Source organism: Neofelis nebulosa, chromosome X, assembly GCF_028018385.1.
Source record: "Neofelis nebulosa isolate mNeoNeb1 chromosome X, mNeoNeb1.pri, whole genome shotgun sequence".
Lineage (NCBI taxonomy): Eukaryota > Metazoa > Chordata > Mammalia > Carnivora > Felidae > Neofelis > Neofelis nebulosa.
In genome coordinates, this window is record NC_080800.1 from 94504161 (window position 1) to 94531502 (window position 27342).

At 38.2% G+C, this 27342-nt stretch overlaps 1 protein-coding gene and 1 non-coding gene across 4 annotated transcripts in view; both read right to left on the reverse strand.

Annotated features, from left to right (window-relative positions):
- Positions 1 to 813: 813 nt before the first annotated feature.
- Positions 814 to 27342, reverse strand: part of LRCH2 (leucine rich repeats and calponin homology domain containing 2) — a 101351-nt gene continuing 74822 nt past the window's right edge. For 2 of the 3 annotated variants that reach the window (XM_058712503.1, XM_058712500.1), the window contains 7 exons: positions 24200 to 24244; positions 21887 to 21937; positions 19413 to 19470; positions 18537 to 18649; positions 18215 to 18352; positions 17991 to 18068; positions 814 to 3595 (listed from right to left, as the gene is read on the reverse strand). In XM_058712503.1, the coding sequence (XP_058568486.1) occupies positions 3476 to 3595; positions 17991 to 18068; positions 18215 to 18352; positions 18537 to 18649; positions 19413 to 19470; positions 21887 to 21937; positions 24200 to 24244 (603 nt within the window). In that variant the 3' untranslated portion in view covers positions 814 to 3475. The remainder of the gene's footprint in view (positions 3596 to 17990; positions 18069 to 18214; positions 18353 to 18536; positions 18650 to 19412; positions 19471 to 21886; positions 21938 to 24199; positions 24245 to 27342) is intronic. The other variant, XM_058712502.1, reaches the window with a different exon arrangement.
- Positions 21433 to 21561, reverse strand: LOC131503335 (small nucleolar RNA SNORA35). Its single transcript, XR_009257425.1, has one exon. It is a non-coding gene; the product is annotated as a small nucleolar RNA SNORA35 (small nucleolar RNA).

Here is a 27342-nt window from a genome sequence, read left to right on the forward strand (position 1 = left end):
AAATTCTGTGATAAAGTTAGGATACTTTTTTAACAACTTATGCTAAATGTTTACTTCTTTTCAAAAAAAAATTTTTTTACACTTATTTTTGATAGAGAGAGACAAAGCACAAGTTGGGGAGGGGCAGAGAGAGGAGGAGACACAGAATCCAAAGCAGGCTTCAGGCTCTGAGCTGTCAGCACAGAGCCCGACGAGGGGCTCGAACTCACAAACTGTGAGCTCATGACCTGAGCCAAAGTCGGACATTTAACCGACTGAGCCACTCAGGCACCCCACTGTTTACTTACTTCTTAAGCACATCTTTAAATCTCAGACTTTAGGGTAACTATAAAACAGGGGCAATATCACCTTTAATAATAATATTTACCTGAATAAGCTTCCACTAGTAGGATGAATAATAATTATGAATAAATGACAGTCATTTTAATGAAATAGGTGGAGTTTTTAAAAACTGGAATTACTTGAAAGTGAAAGATTTTTTTTTTATCAAATTGCTTAAGGGTAATTCAATCATATACCTCACACTAAATTCTACAATATAAATAACCACATATCCTATCTTTTATTTTGCGTAAAAGTTTATCTGACATTTATGTATCTAAAGAGTCTAACTTATATAAAGGTGATTTATTTTGTGACGGTATCTTAGGAACTGTAAAGAGAATCTGACTCTTAAGCAACTTACATGAAATATCCTCTTGAAGTCTATTTTTCCATAGTAGAGAATATAGACACAAGCTATCAAATACCTAGGAAAGATGGATGCTGTGATGTTGGGAGAAGAAGTAAAGAGAGAGAAAAGAAATCTCAGACTTTAATTTTTTCATTCAACTTTATCCACAGTTTGCATCGGTAATATACATTTAGTGTTCCATTTATTTTTAAATGCATCAGAAAATCAATTATGATAGATCTGTGACCAATACAAAGATTTCTGAATTCTTCAAAAAATTCACTTAGAAAAGTCGATAAACTAGCATTCTGTAAAGATAATTATTAAACAAATGGTAATGCATTTTTACTCCTTATTTCAATTCTAACATATCCAACATCACTTCTTTCTTGTGCCATACAGTAATAAAATTTAGCAGAAGTAGCTATCTACTACATTTTTTAGGGCCTAATAAAATATTTGCTTGACTTATTTAACCCCTTCAAATCACAAATCCAATTCAAATAATTATAATCGTTCTTAATTCAATAAGTGATGAAGTAAATATAAAATAACCATAAAAACCATTTAGAATAAAATTTACACTTATTTTAAAAACTACTAAAAGAAATACATCAGAGCCTTGATAAAATGTGTCCTTGGGGACTATGCTGAGAAACTGACTTAGAGGTGGTGTTGCCTTTTGGCACTAAACTAAATAGACTGACATGATGTGAACCTCAGATGGACCCATCTTAAATGGAATTTTGCTTTGCGGCGAAGAATGCTGTAAGTGAGGTTCTGGTGTATTTTCCCTTTAAAGCAATAACTGACAAGTAAGTGAAATGCAATAAGGAAATGGCCTATAATTTCAATGAGAAACAGGAAAATACCTGTAAAATAATTAACATCTAGACTGATTGAGAAGAGGAATCCTACCGCATGGGAACTATGAAAGCAGTATGAATGATTGCTGTAGCTCTTAATGGTCACTTGATTTGTAACATTGTCAGATTTGTACAATAAAAACTAACAACTTGAGATATTTATTTGCCATTTCTTACCTTTATTACCCAAGTTTTCACTAGGGAGATTGATTATGCCAATGAAGTTTTTTTTTAGATCCAACTGAAAAATAGGCACTAATTAGCTGAAATACTTAAAGTAATAAATTACTAATAATTTAATTTTAAACCTTACAGTTATAAGAAGCTTTAGTTCTTTAAAAGCTCCAATTTCACACTTGGGGAATGTAAAGAACACATGTGTATTCTAATGCCAAAATGTAATTATATGGCTTCATTGCCAACTGATCAATAAAAGTAGAGTTGTTTCGAAACCAACCCTTATTATACCATTTGGCACACTAGTTTTTACCTTTTATATATACCCTTTGAAATACCCAGGCCAACACTTTTAATAAATTGCATCCATATTAAGAGGTAACAAGTGCAAATAATCACGTATTTAAGATATGGTACTTGCTTGGCTACTGCAAAAGTAATTATACTAAGGTTTTTCTATAGCAAACTGAGTTATTACAGTAATGTTTTTGAAAAATTCCTGCACTCCTACCAACGTAAATTTATCCAGCTCCAAACTAAACAAGGACTTTAGGTAACATAGCATACTTAGGAAAATATTTATAGAATGGTCTGTGTTTAATTCAACATCATGTTCACTGAGGATCCTAAGATTTACAGGATCCACAAATGGCCAGATTCCAAATACACACCTATTCTTCAATTGCTGCTCTATGAATCTGAAAAAAAAAAACCCAAAAAACAAAAAACCCCAACTAATGGCAGCATGCCGACTGCAAGTCCAGACACAGATCCAAACTTTGGCAGTTTTATCCAAGTGTCCTTGATAATGAGTACTTGGCTACTTCTCAAAAACCTTACTGCTTTGTGTAACATTTTCAATACAGAAATAAAATACTCTTCAAATAATACATATTAAAAGATGATTAAGTTTTGCAAAATTAAATAGCATAAATTAAGCATATTAACATTGTTTTTTTTTTTTGACAACATGACATAACCAATTTAAGGAAAACTGCAATGGACTAAATAAAAAACCACAAATGTCACCGTGTGAGGCACATTTAAATCCTCACATATAACTGACCTTACAAAATCTACTAAAATATTTTAAAGTTCCATTGATTCCATTAATACATAAAAAGAAATTGCAAAAATGCTTAAGACTATGTAAGAGTCATCAATTACACAGGCACTTCACATGTAAACAGTCTACAGTACAACTGAAAATATTTTGGCACTAACCTATAATACTAAAAGAATTTAATATAAAGCCAGAGTTCTGCATTTTCTACTCATTTTTTTCTAGAAAACTAAGACCAAAGATTGAAGAAACTGTGTATAAACTAGAATTAGAAGTGTATTAAATAACTCAAATATAGAATAGTCTTAAATCGGTAAAAAAATGATTACCTCATCCAGGTGTTTACTAGTATGCTCTGATATAAAAAAGTAAACCTAATGTGATTATTAAATTGAAACCACATCTTAAATTTAGTATCAATCTGGTTTTTGAAAAATAATGAAGGTTATCAACTGACTCAGTAAAAAGAGAATTTGAATTTATCAAAAACTCTTATTAAGTTAATCCAGTTTTTCCCCCAAAAGAAGTTTGGGCAATTCGAAATTTAACTTTGATGTTTTAACATGATTTTTTTTAACCTATGGATTGACCTAATAAAATTATTAATTTTGATTAGACATTCTTATCATGAATTTGAGATTTTTTAAATCACTTCAAATAAATGAAACTATACACTTATAATTTTGAAATGTTACATCAAGCTGTAGAAAGCTGAGATGCCTTGGTTGTAGGTAATTCAAGAAGAGCCTGCACTGTGACACCAACTTTCACAAGACCTCTCTCTTCCAGAATATGATGAGGCAAACAGAGTCTTTCCTGAAAAACAAAATAAATGATATCAGAACATCTGTTTTTTAATAGTGCAATAAAGCCTGAACAAGTCAGAACTGGATTTTTAAAACATGTGTCCTGTAAGACTTCAAGTAGAAAGTACACAATTTTAATTAAATTCTAAACTTTTTATTCTCTTCTTGAGGTGTAATTGCCATGTAACATTATATTAGTTTCAAGTGTAAAACATAATGATTTGAACAGCATTCTCTTCTCTGTATCTATAATGTACACTTTATTTTGTTTGTCCACTTGGGTTTTTTTTAGAGTCTACATGTAAGTGGAAACATACAGGATTTGTCGTTCTCTGTCTGACTTAATTTTGTTTAGCATAATTCCCTCCAAGTCCATCCAAGTCACAAATGGCAAGATTTCGTTCTTTTTTATGGCTGAGTAGTATTCCACTGTATGTATACCACATCTGTGTCCATTCATCCACCAACGGTCTCTTCGGTTGCTTCCATATCCTGGCTATCGTAAATAATGCCACAATGACACAGGGGTGTGAATATCCCCTTGAATTGGTATGTTTGTTTTCTTTGGATAAACACTCAGAAGTAGAATTGCTGGATCATATGGTATTTCTATTTTTAATTTTTGAGGATCCTGCATACTGTTTGCCACAGTGGCTGCACCAATTTACCTTCCCATCAACCTGACGCAAGGGTTCTCTTTTTTCCACGTCCTCATCAACATTTTGTCTTTTGGACAACAGCCATTCTAACGGCGGTCAGGTGGCATCTCATTGTACAAATTCTAATTCTCAAATGGCTCCTTCGACAGACTTTTAGGGTATGGGATTCTATTTTACGGGCTCTGTTTTGATCGGAGGTTGATCTGATCCACATAAATAAGCGAGTATCTTAAAGTGAGACAGTCATGCTAGAAGTTCCCTAAGCTCCTGTGCTGGAATAGAAAGAGCACTCCATTTCCAGTCAGGAAATCTAAGGGCCAAGCAATACAAAGTACTAAAGGTACTCAAAACTACCCAGAGACTCAGTTTCTTCAACCTGAAGAAAGGACCGTGTAAGAAACAAACTGAAGAGTGTAAACTCTTCAGTCCTGTACAAAATTGGCCTCTCTCGTTCATTCTACCAGTTCTGAGGTTCCACGGTCTCTAAAATATGAAATGATTCAGTACTTTTTTTTTTGTCTTACTGTTACTTCTTTCCAGCTGCTAGTGATCTTTGTTGCTTCTTAGTTCAGTGGTCTAGAATTTGAGAAGTAGCAACGGCCTCCTCTTGTAAGCACATCACATGTCATTTGACCTTAAGGCAGCTTTGCATTAGGTTTCATTAGCCTTGGCTGATCCTCTTCTAACTTCTTTCCTTTTTGTAAGTAACCTCTACTCCCAACGTGGGGCTCAAACTCACCACCCCAAGATCAAGAGTCACATGCTCTACCAACTCAGCCAGCCAGGGTGTCCCTCTTCTAGCATTCTTGATGTTTTCAAGAGTTCTGTCTTCACTCTCTTCTCTTTTGTACTATATCTTCTCTTTGGTATTCTCAAAGCCTTATCAAAATTGCAAGGGTTAACTAAATAAATTTGGTAGCTATTTCTGAAGAAACAGGGCAGTCCACTGCTTCAGCTGGGACACACATTCATCTCAGGAAAGTAAGCTAGTAATGGATAGCGTGGGCGGCAAACAGACCATCGACAGGACCCATCTGGTCCATAACTATACACTTGGTGAGCACAGTATCTTACAAGTCTAGAAACATTACATTTTTTTCTAAATCCACTGTTTCTTCAAACATGGGGGGCCTTGGCAAGACTAGGCTCCTATTCCCAAACAGTAATAACTATATCCTCCACCCTGATGACTTTCAAATCTTTATTTCCTGCCATGACCTCTCTATTGAGCTCCAGATACAAATATGAACATGAGACAGCCAAATGGATGTCTAACAGGCAGATCAAAATCAATCTGTCCACAACCGAATTACATCATCACTAAGTTAAACTGTCCTTTTATGTTCTGTACCTACGTCAGTAATACACTATTCAATTTCTCTCAGTATAAACCTCGGAATCCTAATAGTCTTTTCTTTCTTCCTTATTCCCATAAACCATTCACCAAACACTACTGGTAATAATCCCATTTATCAGAAGCATTCTCAAAAACTATCTTCTTATCTCCATTTTCACAATAGCATTTGCTGCCTTCCCAATGTTTTGTTTATTTATTCAAATAATCACTGAAATGTTAGAAAAGAAAAAAAGGTTTCAAATCAATGACCTCAGCTTCCACCTTAGAACTAGAAAAAGAACAAACAAATTAAGCCGATGGCAAGAAGAAAGAAAGAACATATGAAGTTGAGAGAGGAAAGTAATAAAATAAAAACCAGAAAATAATAGACAAAAAAAAAAAAATCAGTGAAACCAAATGTTAGTTCACTGAGAAAATTTTTAAAAATTCATAAGCTTCTAGCTAGGTTAATCAGAAAAAAGAAAATACACAGATTACCTACATCAGGAATAAGAGAAGTAACATCAGAAGAGATATTACAAATACTAAACTGATAATAAGGGGACATTATAAACAACTTTATAATAATAAGTTTGACAAACTACATGAAATAGACAAATTCCTTGACACACAGTATACCAAAAGCTCATGCAAGAAGAAACAGAAAACCAGAATAGCCTTGTATCTATTAAAGAAATTAGAATTGTAGGGGCGCCTGGGTGGCTCAGTGGGATGAGCGTCCGACTTCAGCTCAGGTCACGATCTCACGGTTCGTGAGTTCGAGCCCCGCGTCAGGCTCTGGGCTGATGGCTCGGAGCCTGGAGCCTGCTTCCGATTCTGTGTCTCCCTCTCTCTCTGCCCCTCCCCCATTCATGCTCTGTCTCTCTCTGTCTCAAAAATAAATAAACATTAAAAAAAATTAAAAAAAAAAAAAAAAAAAAAAGAAATTAGAATTGTAGTTAAAATCCTTTCCACAAAGAAAACTTTTGGCCCAGCTGGTTTCATTAAAGAATCTGACCAAATGTTTTAAAAGGAAATAGGATCAATTCTACACAAAATTTTCACAAAAAGTGAGGAACAGGGAATACTTCCTAACCTATTTCTTAAGGTCAATATTACCATGACACGAAAGCCAGGCAAAAGATATTAAAAGAAAAGAAAACTAAAGACCAATATCCCCATGAACATAGATGTAAAAAGTCTAAACAAAATTTTAGCAAACTGAGTTCAACAATATCAAAACAACAACAAAATCTAACATGACCAAGAGGGTTTATCCCAGAAATCTAGGTTTGAGTTAATATCTGAAAATCAACCACCATTAAGTCACAATACTGTGAAAGAAAAAGGATGTTATCATCTCAGTGGTTGTAGAAAAAGCATTTGACAGAATTCAACATCCGTTCCTGATAAGAACTCTCAACAATCTAGGAATAGAAAGGAATTTGCTCATCCTGATACAGTTCATCTATAAAGAAAAACAACAGCTAACATTTGCAAAGCATATATCTCATAGAGTACTTTTATCTGGAATATAGAAAAAAAAACACCCACAACTCATTAATAAAAAGGTGAATAATCCAATTAATAAAGGGGCACAGGATTTGAAAAGACACTTCTCCAAAGAATGTATACAAATAGTCAATAACCACATGAAAATGTGTCCCACATAATTAGCCACTAGGGAAATGCTAATTAAAACCACAATGGCTGTGGGTGCCTCACATCCAGTGAGCTATGCTAGCTTACCGTCAACTTCCCCTAGAGGGTGAGGGCCCCCAATCCAGCTGCACAGCTGTGGATGCTGGGGATTGTGTTGGATGTCCAGAAACAGTCAGGGGTGGCAAATGGGTCAGATCCACATTTCAGCTCTGGAGGAACTCTGGGTGCGGGGTGCGGCAATGGGATCCTCCAGCCTTTGCATCCCAGGCTCCCCCATCAAGCCCAGAGCCCAATCCCTCCCGAGGCAATGGCAGGACTGGGTCCCTAGCCGACCAGGCACAGGGATGCTGCAGGAGAGGCGACACAGGCATCAGCCACAAGAAACTGAAAGCAGCAGCTGTGAACCTCTCCCAAGCACAGTAAATGATGTGATGTTCCCCGGCTCCTCTGAGAATCTCTGCCTGCTCCCTCCTCTTTCCCACCCTCAACTGTGTCCTTGGGGCCTAGGTATAGAATGAAGAAAGCTGAAACAAGTGTTCAAAAAAAAATTTGTTCATGAGTGTTCATAGCAGCATTATTCATAATAAACAATGAGTGGAAACAGCCCAAACGTCCATCAACTTATGAACTGTAAACAAAATGTGGTATAAATGTTAGTCAGTTAGTTAGGAGGTATCAGCCAGGAGGGATAAACTGGTGCTGGCCACACCCTCGGAGGCACCCCCAAAGGTTAACAGCCACACCTTCAGAGCCACCTCTAAGGGCTAACAGAGCAGGAAAGGCTTAGCCACAGAGTTGGCTCAAAAGGCACAAAGGGACTTCTAAGAACGGAGCAAGCACACAAAAGGTTGCCTTGTGCTATCCCCTGTCACCTTAGGTTACCTTAAAGTCACAGCAAAGCCCATTAAAACTCTTGAATATGCAGTACATAAATAAATACAATTATAACAGAATGCATCATAAGTAGGCACAATGCACAGAAGCCAAAATGTTACACAATCAGCAGCCGACAATCAAAAATGCCAATCAAAGCCAAATTTATATGTAAACAAAGCAGGCTTATAAGGCTGTAGCTAGAGCTTCTCAGGTCCATTGCCATTCTTACTCCGGCAGGGGCCTGCTTTCACTCTTAAAAGTGTACTATACTTATCTACTTGATAAACTCTATCTCCCTATTCTGGTCTCAGGTCCCTAATTCATTGCTGCATCCAGGCCAAGAACCTAGTGACCCAGTAACCTAGACATACAATAAAATATTCAGCCATAAAAATAAATAAAGTACCACTTCACACAACACGGATAAACCTTGGAAACATTATACAAAATGAAAAAAGCAGACACAAAAGCTCCCATATTGTAGGACTTCATTTATACGTAATGTCCAGAATAGGCAAATCCATAGAAACAGAATGGGGTGCTGGGGGTGGGGAGTATGGACAGGGAGACTACTAATGGGTAAGAGGTTTCTTTCTGGGATGATAAAACATTCTAGGGGAGGAGCTAAGATAGTAGAGTACTAGGAGGACCCTAGGCTTCCCTCATCACTGGAACATACCTAGATAACCATCAAATCACTCCAAATACCTAAAAAATCCATCTGAGGACTGACAGAACAAACTGCACAACTAAAGGGAGAGAAGGGGCCACATCATGGAAGGTAGGAGGCACGGAGCTATGGTCTGGGGAAGAAAAGGGCTGCAGAGGGGAGGGAGCCCTGGTTGTGGAGAAAAGAGAGAGAGAGAGAGAGAGAGAGAGAGAGAGAGAGAGAGAGAAGCACAACAGGGGGTAGCATAAGGAAAACACTTCTCCAAAGTTACTGACTGGGAAACGGAGAGAGGCTGATTTTCATGAGTTTTCGCACCCAGTGGGGCTCAAAGACTGAAGTATTAGAGGTCTGTGGCACAGCTGGTCTAGAGCCCTGAGAGCGCTGCAGTGCTCCTGTAAGAGGAGATAGGCAGGTAACCCGGGGGCAGACATGTGACACGTGGATTGCCTGAGATGCACTGGCAGAGACAATTCTCCATTCTTGGAGCACATCTGAGAGAGGTGGAGTTTCCTCTCCAGGGACAAAGGAGCCAGTGAACGCCATTTCCCACCCCTGCCCCCTGAGCATAGACACAGAGACACCCACTGAGGGCAGCCAACCTAGGCAATGGTTCTTTAGCGCACTTGGCCCCTGCCCTTCTGGGTCAAACCTGCATCAATCCCAGTGCAGCAAGACCCTCCCCAGGAAGACCGGCACAGGTTCCCCCCGCCCCATACCTGGGTCCCTAAAGTTCAGAGTCTTAAACTCAGTGGGCCTGGCTGGGATAGAGTCCAAAGTGCACTGCACTGCTCCAGGCAAGCAAACAATCCAGACATATTGTGAAAACAGCAATCTGAAAAACACCTAGGACACATGAGGGGGAATTATTAGCTCCTCTGGGAGGGCTTCCCTGACAGCAGTGAGCATAAACCCCTCTCTGGGGACAAAGGAGCTGGTTGGTGCCATTTCCCTCTCCCATCCCTCAGCATAGACTAACTTCAGTCAACAGCACAGTGCCAACACCCGCTGCTGAAATTACTTTCACTAAGCCCCGCCACCCTTCGTTGTGCTGGTACTGCTTTTCCAGGCAAACATCCCTGAGAACTGATGCAGCAGGCTCCTCCCCCAGAAGACCAGCACAAAACCCTGCACAAACCACATCTACTGACCATAAAGATCTGCAAGGCTTCAGCTCTAGTGGAAAAAGCATCAGGTCTGTTAACAAGCAGACCGAAGCACATGTAGATAGAACTCGCCACGCTCTGGCCAAGGTCCAAACACTCCCCCACTGCAGGCAAGGAGCAACTCTACAGAGGACTAACGGATGGGATACAGCAGTCATAACGCGGCAGCAGAGCACATGCAGCATACGCCAGAGACACTTCCTGAAGCGTCAGGCCCTGGATGTTCTATGATTTCTTATTCGTAGAGCCATTAACCTCAGAAGCAGGGAACATAACAGGCTTTCCTAACACACAGAAGAAGACAGAAACCTAGACAAAATGCCAAGACAAAGGAATTCATCCCAAAAGAAAGAATAAGAAAAAGTCATGGCCAGGGATCTAATCAAAACAGATGTAAGTAATACGCCTGATCCAGAATTTAAAACAACAATCATAAGGATACTAGCTGGGCTTGGGAAAAGCATAGAAGACATCAGGGAGACACTTACCACAGCGATAAAAGAGCTTAAAACTGATGAGGCCAAAATGAAAAGTGAAATAACCAAGATTCGAAACCAACTGGTAGTAATGACCACAAGGATGGAAGAAGCAGAGGAATGAACAACATATAAGACAAAATTATGGAAATAATGAATCTGATCAAAAGAAGGAAAGAAAAATCTTGGACCATGAATGTAGACTTAGGGAACTCGGTGGCTTAACGAAGTGTAGTTAACATTCATATCATAGGACACCCAGAAGAAGAGAGAGAAAAGGGGACAGAAAATTTATTTGAGGAAATTACAGCGTCCCTAATCTAGGGAAGGAAATAGACTTCCAAATCCAGGAGGCACAGAAAACTCCCATCAACATCAACAGAAACAGGCCAACACCAAAATATATCATTAATTTGCAAAATACAGAGGTAAGGAAAAAAATCCTAAAAGCAGAAGACAAAAGAAGTCCCTAACTTACAAGAGATGACAAATAAGGTTAGCAGCAGATCTCTCTACAGAAACTTGGCAGGCTAGAAGGGAGTGGAATGATACACTCAATGTGCTGAATGGGAAAAATCTTCAGCCAAGAATACTCTATCGAGCAAGGCAATCAATCAGAAAAGAAGGAAAAAGAGTTTCCTAGACAAACAAAAATTAAGAGTTTGTGACCACTAAAGTAGCCCTGCAAGAAATATTAAAGGGGACTCTTTGAGTGGGAAAGAAAGACCAAAAGCAACAAAGATTAGAAAGGAACAGAGAAAATCTCCAGAAACAATGACAAAACAAGTAATAAGATGGCACTAAATTCATATCTATCATTACTCTGAATGTAAATGGACGAAATGCTCCACTCAAAAGACACAGGGTGTCAGGATGCATAAAAAACAAGAGCCATCGAGGGGCGCCTGGGTGGCTCAGTCAGTTAAGTGTCCAACTTTGGCTCAGGTCATGATCTTACAGTTCGTGGGTTCAAACCCTGTGTTGGGCTCCATGATGACAGCTCAGAGCCTGGAGCTTGCTTCGGATTCTGTGTCTCCCTCTCTTTCTACCCCTCCCCCACTCGTGCTCTGTCTCTATCTCTCAAAAATAAATAAAACATTAAAAAAAAAGACCCATCTTTATGCTGCCTAGAAGAGACCCATTTTGGACCTATAGACAGCTGCATACTGAAAGTAAGCAGAGGGAAAAACATTTACCATGCAAATGGACATCAAAACAAAAAAGCCAGAGTAGCAATACTTATATCAGACAAACTAGATTTTAAACTAAAGATTGTACAAGAGATGAAGAAGGGCACTATATCATAATAAAGGAGTCTATCCAACAAGATCTAACAAGTAAATATTTATGTCCCCAACTTGAAACCCCAAACATATAAAACAATTAATAACAAACATAAAGGAACTCTTTGACAATAATACAATAACGGTAGACTTTAAAACCCCACTCATATCAATGGACAGATCATCTGAACAGAAAATCAACAAGGAACAATGCCTTTGAATGACACACTGGACCAGATGGACTTAACAGATACATTCAGAACATTTTATCCAAAAGCAACAGAATATACATTCTTCTCAAGCGCACATGGGACATTCTCCAGGATGGATCATGTATTAGTTCACAAATCAGGGCTCAGCGAGTACAAAAAGATTGAGATCATACCATGCATATTTTCAGATCCCAACGCTATGAAACTGAAAGTGAACCACAAGAAAAATTTTGAAAATACCACAAATACATGGGAGGATAAAGAATATCATTCTAAAGAATGAATAAGTCAAGCAGGAAATTAAAGAAGAAATAAAAAACACACATGGAAACAAATGAAAATGAACAAGACGGTCCAAAAGATTTGGGATGCAGCAAAAGTGATCATAAGAGGGAAGTATACAGCAATACAGGGCTACCTCAAGAAGCAAGAAAAATCTCAAATACACAGCCTAACCTTACACATAAAGGAGCTAGAAAAAGAACAACATATGAAGCCTAAAGCAAGTAGATAGGAAATAATAAATATCAGAGCAGAAATAAATGATATAGAAGGAAGGACAAGAACAACAAAAAACCACAGTAGAACAGATCAAAGACACCAGAAGCTGATTCCTTGAAAAAATTAATAAAACTGATAAACCCCTACCTGGACTTATCAAAAAGAAAAGAGAAAGGACCCAAATAAATAAAATCATGAATGAGTGGGGAGAAATCACAACCAACACCACAGAAATACAAAGAATTATAAGAGAAAATTATAAAAAATTATATGTAAACAAATTGGACATTCTGGAATACAATCTGGAATAAATTCCTGGAAATATATCAACTACCAAAACTGAAACATGAGGAAATAGAAAACTTGAACAGACTAATAATAACCAGCAAAGAAACTGAATCAGTAATCAAAACTCTCCCAACAAACAAAGTCCAGGATCGGATGGCTTCAGAGGAGAAATGTAACAAACATTTAAAGAAGAGTTAATAGCTATTCTTCTCAAACTGTTCCAAAAAATAGAAATGGAAGGAAAACCGCCACGTTCATTCTACGAGGACAGCATTACCTTGATTCTAAAACCAGACAAACCCATTAGAAACAGAACTACAGCCCAACATCCCTGATGAACATGGATGCAAAAATTCTCAACAAAATACTAGCAAAGCGAATCCAACAGCACATTAAAATAACCACTCTCCACAATCAAGTAGGAATTCTTCCTGGGTTGCCAGGGTTGGTCAATATTCACAAATCAATCAATGTGAAACACCACATTCATAAAGGAAAGGATAAGAACCAACATGATCCTCTCAACAGACGCAGAAAAAAGCATGTGACAAACTACAGCATCCATTCATGATAAAACCCTCAAGAAAGTAGGGATCCAGGGAACGTACCTCAACATCATAAAGGTCATATATGAAAAACCCATGGCTAGTATCATCCTCGCTGGGGAAAAACGGACTCTACAGTCAGGAATAAGACAAGGCTGTCCACTCTCACGGCTGTTATTTAACATAGTACTGGAAGTCCTAGCCTCAGCAATCAGACAACAAAAAGAAATAAAAGGCATCCAAATTGGCAAAGAAGAAGTCAAACTTTCACTATTTGCACATTACATGATGTCTATGTAGAAAACGCAAAAGACTCCACCAAAAGACTGCTAGAGTTGGCACACAAATTCAGTGAAGTCACAGGATACAAAATCAACATACAGAAATCTGTTGCATTTCTACACACAAATAATGAAGCAGCAGAAAGAGAAATCAAGGAATCAATCCCATTTACGATTCTACCGAAAACCACGAGACACTCAGGAATAAACAAATCAAAGAGGTAAGAGATCTGTATTCCAAAAACTATAAAACATTGATGAAGGAAACTGAAGACACCACAAGGAAATCGAAAGACATACCATGGATATTCTTTCCTGCTTTGTCAAAGAGGAGTTGACCATATAGTTGTGGATTCATCTCTGGGTTTTTTATTCTGCTCCACTGATCTATGTGTCTGTTTTTGTGCCAGTACCATACTGTCTTGGTCCCTACAGGTTTGTAATACAGCTTGAAGTCTGGATTTGTGACCCCCTCCAGCTTTGCTTTTCTTTTTCAGGGTTTCTTTGGCTATTCGGGGTCTTTTGTGGTTTCATACAAATCCAAAAGCACAATTTTTAAACATGATAAATTTTACTTCAAAAAATATAAAGCTTGTGCTGTTTGGAAGATACTATAATGAGGGGCATCTGGGTGGCTCATTTGGCTAAGCGTCTGACTCGACTTTGGCTCAGGTCATGAGCTCATGGTTCTTGAGTTCAAGCCCTATATTGACCTCTATGCTGACAGCGCGGCGTCTGCTCGAGCTTCTCTCTCTGTCCCTCCCTCTCTGCCCTTTCCCTTCGTGCTCTCTATGAAAATAAATAAATAAACTTAAAAAAAGACACTCTAATGAGAATGAAAAGATAAGCCAAAGACTTGTGATACAATACTTGTTTATCACATATCTGGTAAAGAACTTAGTTCATAATTTATAGAGAAATCTCAAACTCAGTGACAAGAAAACAGCTCAATTAAAAAACAGACAAAAGAGGGGTGCCTGGGTGGCTCAGTTGAGTAAGCATCTGACTCGATCTCGGCCCAAGTCTTGATCTCACGGTTCCTGGGATGAAGTCCCGCGTCAGGCTCTGTCACTGATAGTGCAGAGCTTGCTTGGGATTCTCTCTCTCCCTCTCTCTCTCTCTGCCCCTCTCCTGTGCACACATGCATGCGTTCTCTCTAAATAAATAAATAAACTTTGAAAAAAGAGACTAAAATAATAGAAGATTAGAATAGAATACGCCATGAAAGAAGCCATACCAATGGCAAATAAGCCCTTGAAAAGATGATCAACATCATTAGCCTTCAGGGAAGTGCAGATTAAAACCACATTGACAAACTGGTACATACCTATCAGAATGGCAAAAAATAAAGAAAAAAAACCACTATATTAAATGCTGTTGAGGATATGGAGGAACTAGAACTCTCATATACTGTTGACAGGAATGTAAAATGGTACAACTACTTTGGGAAACAGTTTTTTACTTTCCTGTAAGGTTAAGTACACACCTACCATACGTTTCATTCATGTTACTCCTGGGTATCTACCCCAAATTAAAGAATGTATGTATATATCCAAAGACTTGTGTATAAATGTTCATAGCAGTCTTATTTGTCTCAGTGGTCGCTAAAACTGGAAACAATCCAAATGACCATCAACAAGTCAATAGACCAACAAATTGTGGTTCACAATGAAATACTACTCAGCAATAAAAAGGAATGATCTATTTATATATGCAACATCACTGATGAGCCTTAAAACAATTACACTGAGTGAAAAAAGCCAGAAAAAAATCATACACATTCTATCATTCCATTTATATACAACTCTAGATAGAAAATGCAAACTATTTTTGTTATTTTTATTTTTTTTACTTTTATTTATTTTTGAGAAACAGAGTGAGACAAAGCATGAGCAGGGGAGGGGCAGAGAGAGAAGGAGACACAGACTCCAAAGCAGGCTCCAGGCTCTGAGCTGCCAGCACAGAGCCCGACGCGGGGCTCGAACCCACGAACCGTGAGATCATGACCTGAGCTGAAGTTGGACGTTCAACCGACTGAGCCACCCAGGCACCCCAGAAAATGCAAACTAAACTGTAACAACAGATAGCAGATTAGTGGTTACCCACGGAAAAAAGGATTGCCAAGGGACACACGGAAAGTTTTAGGGGTCATGAACATGCTCATTATCTTGACTGTGGTGATGATTTCATGGTGTATGCATGTCAAAACTTACTTAACTGTATAGCTTATCTATATGCACTTTATTGTATGTCAATTATACCTCAAAAAAGCTATTACAACACAAAAATCTCTTGGGGCTCCTGGGTGGCTTAGTCAATTAGGCATCTGACTTCGGCTCAGGTCATGATCTCATGGTTCGTGAATTAGAGTCTCACATCGGATGAGCTTGAGCCCAACTTTGGGTGAGGCTCACTTCTCTCTCTCTCTCTCTCTCTCCCTCTCTCTCTCTGCCCCTCATGGGATTCTCTCTCCCTCTCTCTGCCCCTAGCTCACTTGCACCCTCTCTCTAAAAAAAATACAAAAGTACATTAAAATGAAATAAAAGACACTAAATGAAGAAACGGACTCTATATTACAATTTCTAAGTCAAGGGAAAACAAGAAGCTAATGATAAAACTCTTTCCCCAATACCAGTAGCTGGGAAGTTTTGAAAATGGGAGTTGATAACTGGTCCTTCCATAAGTCCCTCTTGTGGTAGCATGGGTGGGTTACTAACCCTTTCCTAAAACAAGCTAGAAAGAGAGTATTAGACTATGCTAAGTAGAATAGTTTCCGTTAAGACCTTCCTAATTGATGCTTCTTGCCTACTGTACCAAGAAGGTATCTGGAATATGTTGCAATGTCTTTTCTTTCATATAAAAGCACACAAATAGAGAGTATCCAAGATTGAGGATATGTTCTAAAGTTAGATCACCTGCGTTCATAGCTTGGCCCCACTGTGCACTAAAGATGAGACCTTGGACAAGTTCTCTAACCTCCCTGTGCCTCAGTTTACTCATCTGTAAAATGTGCATTCATTCGATAAATGTTTATTGAGAATGCTCCCCCCAAAAACTCTTAAAAATGATAAAACAGAAAAATATATATAATGTAATCCTAACTAGAAAACAAAACTTCCTGGGGCGCCTGGGTGGCTCAGTCGGTTAAGCGGCCGACTTCGGCTCAGGTCATGATCTCACAGTCCATGGGTTCGAGCCCCGCGTTGGGCTCTGTGCTGACCGCTCAGAGCCTGGAGCCTGTTTCAGATTCTGTGTCTCCCTCTCTCTGACCCTCCCCCGTTCATGCTCTGTCTCTCTCTGTCTCAAAAATAAGTAAATGTTAAAAAAAAAAAAAATTAAAAAAAAAAAAGAAAACAAAACTTCCTAATTTTTCTGTTTTCTCAATAAGAGATTAAGAGTACAAAGAAGAACGAACATAAAAATGTTTAAGAATTAAAATTTTAAGACATCATGTCAAGCATAAAGATGTAATTAGAGAACAGCAGCATGTAGTTTCGAAATTACAGGGTAATTCAACTGATTCTCTCTATATAAATTATATTTATTCACTTGAGGAAAGAGATTAAAGTGGAATCTGTAGACCAGATTATTAGGACACTGGTAAAAAGAGCTAAATGAGCACAACTCAATATATAAATGTATCAAATCAACACCCTGCACACCAAACTTAATGTTATGGATCAATTACATCTCGATAAAAATGAATTTTTAAAAATAAAAGGATGTCAGCAAATTTGACAACAAATTATATTTAAAAAACTAAATAAATAAAATAAAAGGGAAAAGTATCACAACTATACTGTGATCTGCTAACAACACCATGTCCTTTCAACACCTGATCATCTTGATGTTGGGCCTATGATGTTTTCTAAAAAAGTAATATTTTAATTATTTGTTTTCATTATACATTTACAATACTACTTTAACTGCTAATTTTATAGTACTGCAATTATCACCTGAAACATAAGCCAAATTCTACAAATTTCAGACAAAGTTCGTCCCATGAGAAATTGTCATGATATGTTACTAATATGTAGAATTCGACATTCTGAAGTTTAAAACGCTGTTCACCCTGAATGCAAATCTTCTCATGAGAGTCTACCCATGGATTTACAAAGCAGTCCAAATGTGTTTCAGCAGGAGAAATGAAAGCAGCAACTGCATCACAATCAACTTTTAATATAGCCACTAAGTTATGTTTTCTCAATGATATGTATGATTACTGCATTTTTCCATATATGTAGCTATTTTATAAATGACTTTAAAAGCAGCTTTAAAACATTCATTAGACAGCTGCTACAGTTAAAGCTGGAACTCGGTAAAAGGTACCAAGAGAACGTATTCATTTTCATGTCCAGAAAGCATTATTTGTTCCTATTGTGAAGAAGAACCCTGGTATGCACATAATAAGTTAATATTTAAATGATCATTTTGTTAGAAAAAGAACAGTTACCTGTGAGACACCCAACTTTTTACATGCATCAAGAAAATTTTCTACATTTCTTCGACATTTTGCCATGCTCAGTTTAGGCTGTGAAGTAAGGGGAAAAAGGTATTTTTCAGGCACATTTATACAAAAATTAATCAAAACTAAAAATTACATTTACTGACGTGTATTATTTAAAGACAGTTTTGAGAAGCTCTATCTTCCTTTAGAGAATTACTGAAGAAACTTACCACTGCTGGTGACGGCACGTGAATACTAGCTACAGAGCGTGGCCTTATATGATTGGCTAAATGGCAAAGAACAACCCCATCCATCAGTGCGGCTCCAATGTCATCAGGCAAAATGACTTTTAACCTGGATTCGAGATTCTATAAAGAAGTGGGTATAAATCACAGATATTCTATCTAAATATAAATGCTATATATTTGTATCAGTAACCATTATAGAATCCAAAATTTTAAAAAGCTTTGCAAATAAAATGCATCTAGCTTGCTCATTTTCCAAGTTAAACTCATTTCTGCAAAGCAAATCTGTAAGGTCAATCTCGCTTACGTTGCGAAGTTGTCGTATTTGCTCTCGTTCTTCCCGGAGATGTTCCATCTTTCTTCTCATTGTAAATCCTGGATCTGCTGCCCCATATTCCTGACGAGATGAGCGGCTAAAAGCTATAAAAACAGACATTTCCTAGCTTATCACAAGGCTAACAGGAAGAAGCAACCAGCAGTGGGGAAAGAGGCATGATGAAAAAGAATCAGTACAAAACTACAAAAAACACCATCACTCAATACCTTCTAAATACTTTTTGTAGAATATCATCGAAATCTACTCATGTGCATAACTGAAAGCAACAGGGAAGACAAGTGTAACAATTTCTACCACCCATACATGTTCTTACTTAAACACATGTTATTAGAAACTTATGCTCCAGGTTAAAAATTGTTATTGAACATACATCAGCCGTTATTATCTTTAAAGAAAAAGGAAATTATTCTTGAAGGTCAATACAGTTATTCAGGAATAAAAACTATAATTCAATACCTTGCCAAGTAACATGGATCCATTTTCTTTTGGGCTTGCCAAATGCGAAAAGATCCCTTTTTAAAACCACAATATAATGGAGTGCTAGAATTTCAAACAGTGTTTGGTCTGCTGGCAGAGTGGTCATTCTAAGAGCAGTCACAGTAGAGTAGAAATAAGACTGCAGTATATCTAAGGCAAAAAGCTGAGGTTTCAGGAGCTTGAAGGTAGAGAGGAAGAAAGAAATGGGGGATGGGAATTGGAAAGACAAATAAGGTTAAGAGAAAATTACTTTTAGGAGAGGGGAAAGAATCTATGTGTACTTAAAACTACGGAATCAATCCCATTTAAGAAGGAAAGCTCTAGTTTCATACATAACCAACAAATTTTATTTGCAGAACATATATTTACCTGATCTAGGCTTCAAGCCAAAAGGACCATGTGAAAAACCATCAGTTCTATCATACTCCTAAAAAAAACAAAAAAAAGAAAGAAAGAAAGAAAATAAATAAATAAAACCACTTCTCTTTCCAAATAACCAAGGTAGTTATTTGTATCCGTTTCAATTTTAGAAGTATTTGGGTTTTTTCCATGATTAGTGGAGCACAGAAAGGTAAACTGCATTTCAATTCAAATCGATACATTTCACTTTTAAAAGACCTACAAATATTTGCTAATTGATCTGCCTGCATAAGCTTTTAAATACTTCTCTCTCGTAGTTTAAGGAAAATTACAAATTATTGAATTACATAAAATAAATAGGTATTTTCTGAATGAAGAACCAGATTAAAGCCTCCGAAAAAAATGAAGTAAGCTTCAATGAAGAAATAAGTGAAATTAGCAACATTTACTAAGTGTCTACTACGGACTTGACTTTGAATAGATAATCTGAGGCAAATCTACACGTTCACAGTAATAGGGAGTGGCAGGTGATACCAACAGATGACAAATTATCATCTCTTCTATTTTAAGGTTCATTGTTTCCAAGTGCATTTCACACAGAGGTATGCTATGGAAAGAACTGTGGCATGTTTTTAACGTCTGAGCTTGGAGTTAGAAAGCTTAGCAAAACATTTAATTTCTCTGTGACTATTTCTTCACATTTAAAATGGAAGACTGTTGTGAAGATTAACCGAGATAACTAAAAGAAAGCACTCTGGAAATTGTACAGCTGTAAGAAAACAATTTTAGCAGTAGCTTACCTGACACGTGGAACAACTGCAAGGGCCTCAGTCGCTTCCCTACCATTTACTGACTGGGATCTTTGGCAAAGGTTACCAGTCTCCTCAGCTATAAAATTATGAGGATAATACTCAGCTCATGGGGCTGCTCTAGGTTCAGGTGTACAGGCAAGCACTTTGTTAAAAGTAGAGTACTATAACTAGGGGCGCCTGGCTGGCCCAGTCGGAAGAGCATGCAACTCTTGATCTCGGGGTCATGAGTTCAAGCCCTACGTTGTGCATGGAGCCTCCTTAACATTTTTTAAAAAACGAAAATGAAAATAAATAGTATAGCAATATACTAAATGTTTTTACCATTTTGTTTTACAGATGAAATGGAAGTTATCAGAATTTCGGTGATTCTCTGAATCTTCTGCTGATTAGTATGTTACATGCAGTTCACATTGAATGTTAACTGAGCCACCACCACATGTATTCATCACCCTATCCATCCACAGGCCTCACAATTTGTTCGTTATTTTGGTTAAAAGTATTATGAATTCCCCCAAATTTCATTTATCCAAATGCAAGCAAAATGTATTATAAAAGCAATATAATTTATCTGAGAAAACTGGCACTAATACTCTCTCCCCATGAGCGTATCATAAAACCATAAAGCAACCAGGCAACTAGTCACTTATATGCTTACATTTTTATAACTGAAAGTAAAAGAAAGGATTAACAAAAGCATGTGACAAAGACTAATTTTACGATACCCTAACTTAAATTACTTTATAAAAGAACGCAAACCATTTTACCTGCCATACAAATAATTTAGAGATGTGTTTATAAAACTAACATCCAAGTCCATTTAAAAGTTTTATAATGCAACTCACCCAAAACAATAGACAAATGATCCGGGCTTTTTAAAAAAACTAACACCACCTATATAAAATGAAACACTACCTTTGTAATTAACCAAAGTTATATGGTGAATATGGATGACCCAAACATTTAGACAGAGTTCCGAATTCACCAAATGAATACATAATCATTTATTTACCAATGCCAACACACTTTTATAATACTAAATAAGGTCATCTGAAGTGGCAAAGATACTGTTTAGAATTGTTCGTTTATCTCTTGTTGTAAAGCAATAGGTGTCACTACATCATTCAAACCACTAGAGTATTTGGGTAAGATCTCACAAACTCCACCTTTCATCCACCCCTCCTTCCCCAGGCTCGCCCTTAGGTCTAAGATGCCAGGAAATGTGTACCCTCCTGTCGATAGGAACAACCCACCGCAGGGATGTTTCTCGTGGAAAAAGGAAGTTTCTGTTGCATTGCTTTCAGACCTAAGTGGTTATGAGAAAAACCAAAGGTCATTGCACAATGCTGAAGTACTTCTTTCAAATTTAAAATTGTAAAGTTGCTCTTCTCATTTCAAAATATAGACGAATTCTAAAACACAGAATTTTATAAAGGGAAGTCTTTTCTGTGCTCTACAGGCATTTTCCAATTATTATTATGAACATTTGTACAAAAGATGGTGTCCTCAGAATTTTTTTACAGACTAGGTTTGTACAAATTAACCTACTGTGGATTTTTTAATATGAGTGAATAAATTGTATTGTTTCAAAAAAAAAAAAAAAAGAAAGATGAGGTTACAGAGAAGAGACAAGGAAGAAACCTATGTAAACACATATAAAAACAGAACTTGTACCTCAGATGATACTGGAGATTGTGGTGACATATAAGCATTATCACTGTCTTGCTAAAATATAAAAATAAAAAGATGAAAGATGAAATTAAAATACAAATGATGATTTAGACATATAAAAGAAAAACTGAAAATTGCTTCTGATCCACTGCTAAAGGAAGAATCTAGAAAATACCATCTACCACCTTGCCACTCAAAGTGTGGTCGGTGAACCAACAGCATCAGCACCCTCTGGGAGCCTGTTAGATATGCAGAATCTCAGGCCAACCCTAGACCCACTGAACCAGAATCTAGATCAATAAAATCATAAGCACTTTAAGGTATCAGAAGCACTATCTAGTCATATCAAATATTCCTGTGAATTTATGTCCTTTAAGTAACACAAATGAGGAAAATCTTTCTATATTTCTTACAAGAGATCCATATATTAGGATTAATTCAAAATGCCAACAATACGCGACAATCTGAGAGAAGTACGTGGAGGCAAGCAAAAATTGCATCACCTCAAATAAGAACATTTACCTGGAAAATTACGTGTATCTACTATAGGCTTAGAAATAAATACAAAAGATTTACCTGCCTAAACTAATATTAAATGGTCCATGTTTTTTTAATGACCACTAGCAACCAAATTGAAAAATCTTAACATTTAACCTTGAATATGCATACCATAGGACATCATCATTTCCTTCAACAGAAGATTACCGACTACCTACTGTATGTCAGACGCTGTGCTACACAGTGGGAATATTAAAACTTAGTAAAATATCATCCACTCAAGGATCTCTCAGTCTAGGGGGAAAATAGATTCATTTGTACAGGCAATACAACCTTCTCAGTACGAGGACACCCTGGCCCGGCATATGATGAGACGCAGATGAGGGGCACTTGGGGAAATGGTAGGGGTGGTGGAGAAAGGCAAATTTCCTGGGAAAGTAAAAAACTGAGTAGGTGTTTACCAGAAACAGAAGGAAGGGAACAACATTCCAAGACGAGAGAACAAGGACGAAGGCACGGGAGCAAAAATGAAAGGATGAGGCAGAAAACCCGTGAGCAGTTCATACTGCTGGACGGCACAACGAAAGCGAGAGAAAGCAGGACACATCATGAGCAGAGGCTGGTGTGGTAAACAGGGGCTTGATCAGGAAGGCCCTAGAATTTACCTTCTAAGTGACGGGGACGCATTGAAGGTTTCTAAGCAAGGAGAGAACCTGCTCCCATTTCTGTGTTCTTTGGAGCAGTCACTGTGGCCGCAGGGAGGAAAATGGACTGGAGAAAGGGATGAGAGCAAGGACGCTATTGTGGTGGTACAGGCAGAAACTGTTAAGGGCCTGGGCCAGGGCAGAAATAGCAGAAGTGCAGGTGGGGAATGTATTCAAAACATTTCAGTACCAAAAAGAAAAAGTAGGTCTTGCTAAGTGATTAGGTATTGAGGTAGGCAGGACCAGAGTGGATATAAAATATAAAGGGACAGGGACAATAGCCAAGCTGAGCGTCTAGCTCAGGGTTCAGCAAACATTTTCTGTGTGGTCCCATTTCTTAAAATTGAAGTATTCAGAAGCCCTGCCAAGTACTCAACACCAAATTAATACCAATCCCTTCAACCAAAAATACCCAAAGCTGAAGTATTTATGGAGATGACACTGTGTCATTCCAAAAATGCTAGGTTGCTGCATAACTTAAAATGGTGAGGTAGAAAAATTTACAATAAGGCACAAACCATAGAAATCTAATTTCAAATGTTAAAATAGTACACAGAATTTGCAGAAAAAGATTAACAAATTCCAAAAGAATCTCAACTGACCACAAGGTTGGTTTAGGGAGACAAAAGATGAGAAAATGTAAAAGGTAAATGTTAATAAAATTCTAAAACCGAACTATTAGATGGGGCGCCTGGGTGGCTCAGTCAGTTAAGCGTCTGACTTCAGCTCAGGTCATGATCTTGTGGTTCATGGGTTCGAGCTCTGTGTCGGGCTCTGTGCTGACGGCTCAGAGCCTGGAACCTGCTTCTGACTCTGTGTCTCCCTCTCTCTCTCTCTGCCCCTCCCCTGCTCTCACACTTGTCTCGCTCTCAAAAATAAATAAACATTAAAAAGAAAGAACTGAACTATCAGAAATTCCGTTCGAGGTAAAAGATACATGGAAATTACATAATTAAATCAATAACTGCATGATGATGCTCTGTTTGTATTATTGGAAAAAACCCACGCATTAAATCACTAACAAACTGACAGACGTATTACATTTTACTTTCATTGAACCAACTACATATGAAAAGTAAACATTTTAAAGAATTGCTTTACCCTCTTTTCTCACCTCATCGTTTTCATTGCCACTTGAACTCTTCCTTGATGATTTATACTGAAAAAAATTTAAAACATATACTTTACTTTTCTTTGAACATACGAATTCTCTACTAGTAAATGCTATGTGAGGTTTATTCATATCTTATTGAATTCTCTGATACTTTTGTTAAATTATCTGATACCAAGTTTAGATATACAAGCACTTAAATAGTCCTTGGCACTTACTAATAGCTAACATACAGTGCTTTCTATGTGCAAGGCATTGTTCTATATATCTAGTAACGTTTCTTTCCTGAGCCGATCCATTTCCCATCCATTCAGTTTGCTATCTGATGGTTGTCTTAAGTTCTCCCTTTTTCTTTTTTTTTTTTAAATTTTTTTAACGTTTTTTTATTTATTTTTGAGACAGAGAGAGACAGAGCATGAACGGGGGAGGGGCAGAGAGAGAGGGAGACACAGAATCGGAAGCAGGCTCCAGGCTCTGAGCCATCAGGCCAGAGCCCGACGCGGGGCTCGAATCCACAAACTGTGAGATCATGACCTGAGCCGAAGTCAGAAACTCAGCTGACTGAGCCATCCAGGCGCCCCAGTTCTCCCTTTTTCTTAACCCACCATATCCAAGACATCATTGTCAATTCTTTCCATAATCTCTCTCAGACTTACTTCTTCTGAACTCTTGCAACTACCAGGGTGCCTGGGTGGCTCAGTCAAGTCAAGTCAAGTCAAGTCAAGTCGCAGTCAAGTGTGCGACTTTGGTTCTGGTCATGATCTCACGGTTTGTGGGTTTGAGCCCCACGTTGGGCTCTGTGTTAACAGCTCAGAGCCTGGAGCCTGCTTCAGATTCCATGTCTCCCTCTTTCTCTGCTCCTCCCCCACTTGTTCTCTCTCTCTCTCTCTCTCTCTCTCAAAAATAAATAAACATTTGAATTCTTACAACTACCAATTTATCCTGGGCCCCCATTATCTCACACTTTGTCTGTAATTTCACCAAAAATGCAACCTATTGCTAAGAAGCCTACTGATTTCAGGTAAGAAAAAATACCACACTAGGTGTTTATATTGACTATACAATAACAGTAGTAGCAATAATAGCTAATGCTAATATTACTGCTTCCTATAGCCCAAGTACTGAAAGAAGTGTGTTTACATGTATCATCCCATTTAATCATCGTAACCACCCTCAAGTAAATACTATTATCTGCATCTTATACTGAGGCGCAAAGGTAATATGCTTAAAATAAAAAATGCTATGTGAAAAGGTGCTTGTTTTTACAATCAAGAATTGAAGAAATGCAGTATGACAACCGCTAGTGTTCTTATTTCTAAGTCCTCCTCACCACAAATAATCTCGTAAATCGGTGGCAGATTACAACACGTGAAATATTGGGGCGCCTGGGTGGCTCAGTCAGTTAGGTGTCCGACTTCGGCTCAGGTCATGATCTCGCAGTTTGTGGGTTTGAGCCCGGCGTCCGGCTCTGTGCTGACAACTTGGAGCCTGGAGCCTGCTTCGGATTCTGTGTCCTCCCTCTCTTCCTGCCCCGACCCTGCTCACACTCTCTCACTCACTCTCTCTCTCTCTCTCTCAAATAAACATTAAAAAAAAATTTTTTTTTAAACACTCGAAATACCACTTGCAACCCAGGACTCTCCTATTGGAAAACCGACTTGCAAATTTCTTTGCCTGGCACTCCCAAGTTTTATTTAATGGCACCCCTTACTTACGCAGCTTTAATTCCCTAACTCTTGGGAAACGAGATAACCTACCTGATAGCTCAACCACAGATTGGTGAACGAGCACTATTACGGATTACAAATACGAGACCCAAGTTCCTCCACTGTCTCTCCAGTGATTTATGACAACCACCACTAACCTACCAGGGTGCTTTTTCAAGCTGACCTCAGACATAGTCTCAATATGTTTGCAACCCGATGTTCCAGAGACGGCCCCTGAAGGCAGCCGGCATGTGCGAACAGACCTATCTGCCATCTCTAGGCTCAATGCTCACTGGCAGCATGTATTCTTGGTCCTATTCTACTTTAACAAAAGGGTGACATTTGCACAGCAGACCCCAGGACCTGAAGATGGTGTCAGTCATAGCAATGACGGGGAAGAAACGCATGGATGTCAAAACGGAGCCGCTGCCAAGCTGAATACTGATGCAGGATCTCACCCCTAAAGGCACTGTTGGGAGGGTTTCAAAGAGGTTACTACCAGTACCACAAGTATGTCAATGCGAAGAAAGGGCGCATCGTGGGGGTTTCTATGTCGCTGGCATCTTACATGCTTTTCAACTACTGCCGTTCATACAAGGACACTCAAACATAAGCAGCTACACAAGTACCACTGAAGAAGGCCCAGTATGGATTCCTGCCTTCCTGACTGACCACGACCTTCTTTGCCAGGCACCCCTGATAATTTGCTGCAACCTTTCATATTTTAATTGAGAATGAACACCCGATAGAAGATGACTCCTGCAAAAACAAAAACTAAAACAAAAGAATGACATTTGAGTGAATAATAAGCTAGTTTTTATTAACTGTATACTCTGTGGCAAGTGCTTTTCTAATAAGCACTTTATATTATTAAGTAATTCATTAGTGAAAATAATCCTGTAAAGGAAGACACTATTCGAGTCATTTGAGGATAGAAAAAAATTAAGCTTAGCAAGGTTAGGTAATTTGTCAAAGTCACACGGTTAGCTGATCTCCAAGTTAAATACTGGAACTAAAGTGGTTTGATTTGACAAGCCAAGGATATTAACCCCTATGCTATACTTCCATCTCTAAATCCTGAGTGATTAGCAAAGGTTTGCCAGGAATAAAAAGGGCTAGTGGGCATTCTCAGAAGAAGGAAAGCACAGAGGAATAAAAAAGCTCAGTCTGTGCAGAAAACAAAGAGTAGCAGTATGGCTACTTGAGAAGAGTGAATTGTGGAAGGTAGTAAGACTTAGAGAAGTAGGGAAGCCTGGCGCCTGACATTTTTTAAAAGTCCAAACTTGGGGTGTCTGGGTAGCTCAGTCGGTTAAGTGTCTGACTCTTGATTTCGACTCAGGTCGTGATCTCATGGTTCATGAGATCGAGCCCCATGTCAGGCTCTGCACTGACAGCACAGAGCCTGCTTGGGATTCTCTCTCTCTCTCTCTCTCTCTCTCT